This window comes from Temnothorax curvispinosus, unplaced genomic scaffold (genome assembly GCF_003070985.1).
Source record: "Temnothorax curvispinosus isolate PA1 unplaced genomic scaffold, ASM307098v1 QBEX01010941.1, whole genome shotgun sequence".
In the NCBI taxonomy this organism is placed as follows: domain Eukaryota; kingdom Metazoa; phylum Arthropoda; class Insecta; order Hymenoptera; family Formicidae; genus Temnothorax; species Temnothorax curvispinosus.
In genome coordinates this window covers 192,393-202,601 of record NW_020220721.1, presented here as the reverse complement: position 1 = coordinate 202,601, position 10,209 = coordinate 192,393, and the positions used below count along the sequence as shown (strand labels likewise).

The 10,209-nt window shown below is 30.5% G+C and overlaps 1 protein-coding gene across 1 annotated transcript in view; it reads right to left on the bottom strand.

Moving 5' to 3' along the window:
• Positions 1-4,896: 4,896 nt before the first annotated feature.
• Positions 4,897-10,209, bottom strand: part of LOC112460980 (dynein heavy chain 1, axonemal-like) — a 78,852-nt gene continuing 73,539 nt past the window's right edge. Inside the window, 9 exon segments of the mRNA XM_025025981.1 lie at positions 4,897-5,168; positions 5,347-5,470; positions 5,838-6,019; positions 6,120-6,346; positions 6,707-6,975; positions 7,557-7,709; positions 8,080-8,331; positions 8,564-8,743; positions 9,640-10,006. Of these exon segments, the coding sequence (XP_024881749.1) occupies positions 4,951-5,168; positions 5,347-5,470; positions 5,838-6,019; positions 6,120-6,346; positions 6,707-6,975; positions 7,557-7,709; positions 8,080-8,331; positions 8,564-8,743; positions 9,640-10,006 (1,972 nt within the window). The 3' untranslated portion in view covers positions 4,897-4,950.

The window sequence follows — 10,209 nt, the reverse complement described above, 5'->3', positions numbered from 1 at the left end:
CTGACTTTTCAGCGTATCAGCCGCAGCTAGATAATCGTGCAAATTGAACGGCGCGTGGCGGCCAAGAAGTAGGCCATTCTGCGATGAATACGACGGCGTTCTCCATACAAAGCGCTATCGTGCCGGGTAGTAATTTTGTTAAAATGTTACGGTACGAGCATCTCACCGCGCAAAGGAATACGTTTGCGAGAAAAATGGTACAATTTGTTACTCAGATGGCTCTCTTTATCCTATTAATTTATTTGTATTGTTAAAGTCATTAAATATTTCTAATTATAAACGAGATGTACTTAATCATCGGGAGAATACATAACTGATTACACAATATCAACTATTTTTAATTGCTGTTAGAGTCTAGTCTGTTGATTTAAATCTTTTTTATAATTTAAAGATCTCTCTCTCTCTCTCGCTCGCTCTAGGAACTGACGTAATTGCATTGAATAATGGAATGAAATATAAAGCGGATTTCTCATACGTCACGCCGGACTAGATGTAAACTTCGTAATCACATCATTGCGTGTGTGAGTGTTTATGTGTGTGTTGTTCGTAACGCGTTTGCAAATGGTACGTTTGCCGGCGTGCACGCTGATCGAGGCAAACAGGTGTCCTTGTGCTATATCGTACTTATTGACGTGTCGCACCTCGCAGTCGTCGCGATAGTCTGGACGCAGCACGGACGGAGGGTCGATGATCAGGGAAAGTCCGATTCTCACGGGCTCACAAGATTCTAGGTCACGCAGCGAAAATTTTACGCGCCGCCGCGTAAGCATGCGCCGATTTTGCCTCGTGCCCTCTTCTCACCCTGCTGGCCGGAGGCAAAGATGTCTAGTCGGGACCGCGTATTTATTCTAAAAGACAATGGCCCTGGTAATAAATTAAATTCGGGAAATGGTATATATATATATATGTTTGTAAACTGCTCCATTTCTTCTTATTTTATATTAATATATTCAACATGATGCATATAAAATGAGCAAGATAATATAATATACTGTGGGATATTTTTTTATAATAAGAATTATATAATTAATTTAATCATTAGGTAGTATGAAACTTTATGGAGCAAAAATAAAGGCTAAATGTAATAATAATAGTAATATTGTAATATTATGGTACTTAAAAATGACGCGTTAATATTTTTCATAAAATTTGACTATTTTTAAATATTTTTAGGAATAAAAAAAAACCAGAAATACCAAGATATTAATTTTATCTATTTAAAAATTTTAGAGCTAATAGAGCTAATATTAAATGTGACATACACATATTTCTATGACAAGTAATTACTATGTATGTTAAAATTATTTATCCATTAGAATCTATAGAGTCAGAATTTTTGTCTACATAAGTTGGATGACTAAAATTATTTAAATAAAATTATAGATGCATCTAACTTTAGAATTGATAAAGAAGATCGATCGATTGACCAATCTTTAATCTTACGAGGATATAGCGTAATTTTAGCCAGCGTGGTTTATTTGTAAAATAAACACGTACATACATATAAACTAATGTACATGATCCTTTGTTGAAAATCTAGGATTCGGGATGTAATGCTTCATCGTCTTATGGCAGGAGAGCTCTCTTCCATATCATCACACTCGGAGTTAGCTTTACCGATAGTCATTGCTCTTATCATTTGAAGTAGCTGGGATCTTTAACGCTAAAGTTTTAATTTTCAAATTTAGAGTGCGCTTTACGTCATGTTTAATTTGCAATTGTCTTTTTCCTCTTTCCTTTTTTTATAAATAAAAAAAATTTTACAGAGAATAAAGCAGTGACAGCGATACGTCGGGAATCAATCCGTTCTGTTGCATTTTGTGCAAAATGGGTTTGGAATTTGGCAATTTACCGGTTCGAATTCGTAGAATTGTGTACTACGGTTTATCGCCGTTGGAGCAACGAGCTTGGGCAAAATCAATAACGCACGGAATGCCCAATTTGTTGAGTAGAGCAATGCGTGCGCTCCCAACGGTGCTCCCAGGTGTACATTCGTATCAAGATTTAAATATTTTATTCTTATAGTGTTCACGTATACATTAATACAAAAGTTAATACACAAAAAGACATTTAATAATATACTTCATTTTTAGAATTGCACTGATTGTAAAGTTTAAAAATAATAAATATGAAGAATATACATAGCGACAAACTGCATAAAAAACAAATAAACAAGATATAATTATATTTTTTATTATTTCTGTAATTTAGCAGTTTTTGATAACTAAATTATATTGTTTTATTATTAACATGTTTACTCATGTAACTAATTTTTATCGATTTACTAATTATATTTCCTTTTGCATATTAAAAATTTTTTATAATTATAAATTTATGCAGATTTTTATTTTCAAACTATCGATTTTTGATATTACAATTTTTTTCTAAAATAATTGTTTATTTTATAAGCTATAATATTTTATAAGACATGAATAACAACAACGCAGATCCAACTCAGTCAGAGAGGCGAAAAATTTTAACTTTATGAAGCAACTTGTTTTACATGACTACAATCTTTTTACATCCAGATGCATTTGCTGATTGTATTGAACCATGAAATTCGTTTTATGCCTAGTGCACTTTTCTATAATTCTGTTTTTCCTCTCTCAAAGTAATCTGAATATATTTGATTATACCAATATTCAAAAAATGTAAGATAAATAAGTAAACCTTATATTAATACACACGATTTCATTAATATGAGCCTCTGCGCTTATAAAGTAGATTACCACAATAATAATGGTACTATAAGCATGTATGAACTCAATGCAGCAATGTTTCAATTTTATAAAAATTAATTTTTAGACAAAGAAAGATCAGATATTCAGATATTGCCGCTTACAATTTTGTATTAATGCACATATTTTTATTTTTTATAAATTTGTAATGTTAGAAATCCTTAATCGGTATAAAAAAATCATCATGTCTATGTTGATATTTTTTAATCTTTTAACCGAAATAAAAGTTAATCTTTGAGCTCTTTGAAACAGTAATGTAACGTTATTAAACATCCTATGTACATATTTGTTCAATGACGTCAAGACTTCGTTAAATGTTGAATTAACGTTATACCACTATTCGTAGCACAATCGATTTCTGTCTTTACGTGTATTTTATTTTGTTATAAAAACCTGAAAATTACCACTATATAAAGGATTGATTAATTTTAAATATATATCGTATTCAATCTCTATCTACATAAACAAGAACCAAGTTTCACATTCATACATTTAACAACATTCGTGAGCGAAACTTCCGAAAACGTCTGTGCTCAGATTTAGGTCAAACTTTGAAAATAGGTTTCTTTTAGATAAGAAAGACATATACCAAAAGGACTTTTACCAAAAGGACTCAAAAGTTAAGTAACTTTTTTAACATTTTTAACCTACTGCCTCCACGCATACACTTGGAACTTTCTAACTCAGTATATTACAAATCAAAACAGCTCGCAAGTAATGTAAACAACCGTAAAGTCATATTCGTCAAAGTCATAACATAAACATCATTGGCGAAACTTCAGAAAATCAGAAACGTTGTAACCCATGTGGCAACTCGTCTCGCGTGAAAAGTGTATGCGTGGAGGCAGTGGAGCTAAAAAAAACTAATCTAACCCAATCCAATTGTTGTGTGGATGGAAAAGTACATGCGTGATTTGATTGCGTAAACTTTCCACATGTGGAAAATTGTAAACCCATGTGGCAACTCGTCTCGCGTGGAAAGTGTATGCGTGGAGGCAGTAGGTTCCACCTCCCTGCGGGGGCTCCACCACCGTCAAACTAAACACATATTGTGCCTTGCGAAGTACATGCGTGGACTTTCCACGTGTAGAAAGTTGTAAACCCATCATGTGGCAACTCGTCTTGCGTGGAAAGTGTATGCATGGAGGCAGTAGGTTAAAAATGTTAAAAAAATTACTTAACTTTTGAGTCGCTAAAAATTCTTTTAGTACATGTCTTTTTTTATGTAAAAAAAACATATTTACAAAGTTTGACCTAAATCGGAGCATATGGACGTTTTCGGAAGAACAGCCTAAAATTCAATTATTTTATTTTGATAATTTCTTATTGAACTACAAAAAGAAAGATGTAAAATTTCACCTTATTGATATAAGAATTATATTTATTGAAAACTCATATAAGTGTAGAATATCATTTTTGGGAACCATTTATCATTCCGGCCGACAATTTTATGTGAAACACAACTTTTTTAAAATTATATTTTTAAAAATATTTTCTTCTTTTTCACGATTGTCTTCAATTGTGTTTTTAATATTTTTAATTTCAGGTTTTATAATGTCAGCTGTGATATATAAATGGTCGACTGCAGCGCATGATCGATATAGTCGCAAGGATCCCAAATTATACGAAAACGACAAATAAATGCAAGCATTGATCGAGCTATTTTTAAGTTCAACAAACAATTTTTGCATCATGAATAAAATGTCTATTCGATATCTGTTTGAAATTGTTTCTAAAGTTTAATAAGATATGACGGAAATGAAATATCTCCTTAAATTGTTCATGCATTTATGTTATATCTATGTTTATACATGATACATGTATAATTTATTTTATAGGAGATTAACAAAATAAAAACTTGATTCGTATATTTAATTACGTCTCTACATAATTACTAATTACTATAATAGTATATAATTATAATTCTATGATATATATGTATAAAATATAAATGGAGAACATCTTTTTGTGCAAAATATGCTTATAAACAAGATAATAATAATATGTTTAAAAGATTCTGTAATTTTTACGTGAAAAATGCTATTTCACAACAAATAATTTATTTGGTACAATTGTTAATGTATTATAATCATTATTATCAAGATTATAATATCCATAATGCATATATATATGTATATGTATATAAAGTTACTAACTTTAACAATTGTCAATTATAAGTCATAAATGTTGTGATAGATGTAACAGAGAAATGTTAATAATCCAAAGTACATATCAATGCCACTCCTCTTTTTATCCAGTGTGATTGTGGCTCATTAATTGGAATCTCCATCGCTAAAACAAAGTTTGTGGAATATCCCATTGTACTTAAAGTTCCAGACCGCTCGATTGTTTTGTATACAGGGCATATATAAGTTCCATGAAGCGGAATTACGTGATGAACTTCCGGTAACAAGAGAATCGGCGGCATGCCTGGACAACAAGTGAACAATACTGTGCGTCATGTAAACGAGATTCAAAGTGACTAAACAATGTAATTTGCTTAGCGAAGCACAGCTATTTGTATCTCATTAGTTTAATAATATTGCTTTTAATAATTTAGCGTGAAATTAATTCTAATGTAATAGAAACGTTTATATTAATACTCAACCGGCGAATAATTCCTTTGGTAGAGACTCTACGAGATAGTTTCCGTCCCATCGGCAGCCTTTCAGAAAAAGACCGTAAATGATACAGCCATCCAATGGTCTCTGCGTTGGTTTGGAAGACAAAACCTGTGACATACAACATTTGCGCATGACTTTGCTCGGAGTATACATATATTTTTTATTTATCGATCTTCGCCAAGACTAGTATAATTTCAAATTTTTGCAACGACGATTTTTGACCATTTAACGAGGATTAATATTAATTTAGATTTATACTTATTATCAGTTGAGTAAAATAATAATTTTATCTTATTTTCTGTATAATATTATAAAGTAAAATCTACATATAATGTTTTATTCAACTTTTACAACCAAATAAATCTCTCAAATAACTTAAAATGCCTATCAATTATTCTCACATTCTATTCTCCGGTTATTTATATGATACGCGTCAATCATGTTGACCCATCTTAATTAAAAGCTGAAAGCGTACCTTGAAGCTAAAATCGATTGTGTCAACGCATACTACGTGTTTCCTCGCGAAGTTTTGTAACGTGCCAGCTAGAAAGGCTTGAGGACAATAAAACCCTGATAGCCAAAATGCAGGCGGTATACCTTGATCTTGCCATTCCCTTATAAATCTAATCCTTTCTTTTAAATCGATGAACCATCCGGCTAATCAAAATAATAAAAAATATTTGTTATAATAATCTGGCCTTGAGAATTAAAGAAAGATTATATTATATTGATTGATTTGTGATCGAGATCTTCCTACCTAAAGATTTTAAAGAAGGATAACTTTTGCTTTCCCAATTTGCGGGGATTTTATTATTATAAAGACTGGTAGCCATCATTTCGAGCTGTTCCGATATGACGACAAAGCCTCTTAAAGCTTTCAAAAGATCTTGCAACGTTGATTGCACGATTTCGAGTAAACTGTTATATCGTTTGGCCTCTTGTAGTAACACGGTATTAAAGGATTCCTCGTACAATATAGGATACCTGAAATTCAATTTAGTTTATTTACAGATTTAATAGAGGAGTTCTATCTTCCTCTTTCTCCTTCGCAGGTGTTATACTTGTTTTGAAAAGATTGAACTTTGTTTGAAAAGTAAAAATTTTTCGATTTTTTACGTATTGTACATAAGAATGCAATTTTAGGAAATCGCATTCATGTCATGAAATAACTATTATATCTTAGAAATTTTGAAGAGATACTTTTATCAAATTTCAAATTTTATGATAAAATTGTAAGATGCTTTTTATTTCAGATTACAAAATAGCAATGGTAAGAACATATTAAAAAATAAATTCAAAAGCAAAAATGTTTTTGCTTTTTTATATAAAGATATCCAGCAGTACCTCGCTTGCATTGCGGTTAAATCAAATGGTTCAGATATCGTGGACAACATATCCTTAGTTATTTGACTTGTTACTTCCTCGACACTTGCGGTAACAACGCCAAGTTCTCTGGGTTGCATGTTTAATAAAGTTGCGAGGCAAGCATATGCTTCTGCTTGAGCGCAGCTTATATCAGCGTTTGAATGCATGCCAAATAGTGATGGATCGTCGTTTAAAGGGAAACCTTTTATGTATTCTAGATAATCGTTGAACGATGCTGCAGCCGGTAACTTTGTACATGAAAACGTAGCGTGTTTTAGATTTAAGATAAAAGCGTACTTAGTAACAATTTTGTTTATGAAAAGAATGCTTCTATAAATGTTCTTATATTAATAGAACTATATACATATTGAAACTATATACATGATTATATAAATTTAAAAAATGTTTGCATACCTATATATTTTAAGTTAATGCTCACACAAGACGTGTGAAAAAGTTACAGTTTTATAAGTGAATAATCAAAAAAAGTACGTTGTATAAAGGAAAAATATAGCTTTGGCTAATTAAAATCTAAATCCCAAATAATACTAACTTTACAATTATGAATTTTTAGGAAAAGAAAAACATAATTTTTATTTTTTATTCTCTCTCTCTCTCTCTCTCTCTCTCTTTTAAACTGTTTTTATTATATCATTAATATTAAAACATAAGTTTTAATTTATATAATATGACGTTTCTTGATTTTAGGTCAAATAAATGTTTAGTATATTTTTAACATTATTGGAATTGCCATGGCTTAGAAGTTAATTTTTTAATTTACATTAGATAATTTTAGAAAATGTTTGTTATTTTATTTGAATATGTATACCTGATGATAAATCCCTTGTTCGTCAAATTGGTAATCTTGAAAGACGACATTTACATTGTAATAGTCTTCGAGAAGTGTCAGGACACATCGGCGATCCCAATCATCTGTTATTCGTCCACCGTAGTTAATATGCCCGGCCGTATATGTGAGAATCTTTGTTATATACAAATAATAATACATATTTAAGAATTAATATTTTAATTATTTTAATTAATGTATAAATTGATCTCAAAAACCGGTAAGTTTAAGGATTAAATAAAACACATTCTGAGATTCTCATGTTATTACAAACGTAGATATTTTCCTTAGCAAAATTATATTATATAAGAAATGCTCACAAGTTAAACTAAAATTTCTCAAATAAAGAATATAAAAACAGAATCGCGTATTTAATATTGACTTTATATTCGTCAGGGAAAATATAAAAATATCGTTGTTTTCCTTTTTTGAAAGTAATGTCAGTTTAGAAATGATAGAAACGTTTTGCTAAAGCTATCTTTTTTGCGCATGATCAACAGTTTACCTTGAAAGGCAAAGTATCGTATTCCATGAGAAACATGTACAATTGCGACAAACATATAGCTAAATCCCCGTTTGTGAAATCGTAGGATATATTGAAACCCAGGAGACCAAATTTCCGTCTCTCGATCAGGATTGAGTGAAACATGCAAAGTGAGAATATAAGCCGTTTGAATGACAGAGCTTTCAGGTGATCAGGTTGCAGAAATTCTTGCATTTCCATGACTTGCGTCAGATATGCACGTAACATGTTGGCCTGTGTTAAGAACGAGAAACAAGAAGAAAGAAATTATAATAACGAAAACGAATTTTTATTTATTTTTGTCATTTGCGTATTTATACCGTGATGTATTTTATAACGGAAATGTTTTTCTGTAAACGTTACAAACATTTATGAAAATCGATTTAATAAAGCGTATAAATAAAGTGATATTTTACTGCAAAAATTTCTATTGATTATATTGAAATGATATGATACACAATTGGACCTTTATGCCCCGCGGTGGTTCAACCGTCATTTTGCTGCTATTTTGAAGGATACTGATGGGAAAGTCGGGCGACGGTGCAGATGTCAACCACAATCGGAAGTTTTGATGAGTATTTTCAGATGACAACGTTTCGATGAGAAATTCGAGTTTCGGCATCCAACTTGATACCAAATGGCAATTCTGCAAAATTAAAAGTATTAAAATGACATGTATTTTATACAGTAAACGTATACATCAAATATATTTTAATTTTTCAATGATTTAACATATATTATATAACACAAATTTAGCTTCTTTTTACTGCTACGCTATTAAGGACACCTCTACGCAGCTCAATAAATTATATCTTTTATACTTTTTTGCTTTATATATTATCGAAATAAAGTGAACGTTCCTTTTTTTATAAATATGCTTTTACTAAAGAGAAAAGAATATTTAAATTTCTGTTTTTGTTACAAAATAAATGGTTTTAAAAAACAGTTTTTATATTTTTGTGGTGTCTGGTACTGATTTTAATGTATAACACATGAAATGAAATGGTTTTCTTGTAGGTTCTATTTTGTTATAGATATAAATTAATATTTATTATAAATTTTTGCGAATTTTTTCCATTAATTTTCAAACTTTTCTTTTGTGATAACTAATATATAAAACAGGTTACAATTTTATTTAATTTTAATGTTTGAACATTCCATAATCGTTTTTGCAAAAAAAATCGATTTACCGTTACCTTTGCGTTTTTCTTTAAATAAATAAAAATTAAAAAAAGAAAAACATTTTTTTATATAATAAAAGCGATATTAGTTTTTTTGTCAAAAATTATTTAAATTTATTTAAACTATTACTCTAACATAATTAGATTATTGGCTGCATTTAGTATTTTTTGAAAATATAGGAAACTTAAGTTGCTTTGACGTGATTATTCAATCAAAGATCATTCAATCAACAGACGCTTAAGTCATTTATTATAACGTTAAAGTGATAATTATATATAAACATGCATAAAGTTTATGTCCTAGAATAAATAAATTTAGCTATCTAGAAAAAAAATTAAAGAAAGAAAAATAGCTTCTAACTTGAAAGAAGAGCCAAGTGCCCATTTCCGCTGATTTCTTTAGCATGGCTTGTGCCCTGAGTTCCTGACCCTGACCAAGAGATATCGAATGTAACTTTCCTTCCATTTTTAACTTGTCGGCAAACTTATACAACTCTGCGGCCGGATCAGTACCAGGCGATAAAATAAAAATAATCGGTGTGGTGTTAGATGATTCCTTATAAATTGTTAATAATTCTGTGGTTTGAGGCTCGACGAATTGCTGACCAAGATATTTTGTCATATAGATTTGTATAGCGTTGGTGACCTTGTCGGGTCGTAAGCATTTGAGTACCAGTAACTTCTCAAAATCATCGAGTTTCGTCTTCCATGGTTGAGGAAATGGTGCTCTAAATGGGTTAAAATTTTATTTTTACGCATGCAGAATTTTAATTTAAAGTCATCTTACAAATGGAAAAGAAAGGAGAGAGATCTTAAAACTTTTTAATACTTAATACAATACGAACTATGTTGTGCAAATTCTAATAAAAAAGTTCTTGCGGTAAGGGGGGAGAGAGAGAGAGAGAGAGAGAGAGAGAGAGAGAGAGAGAGA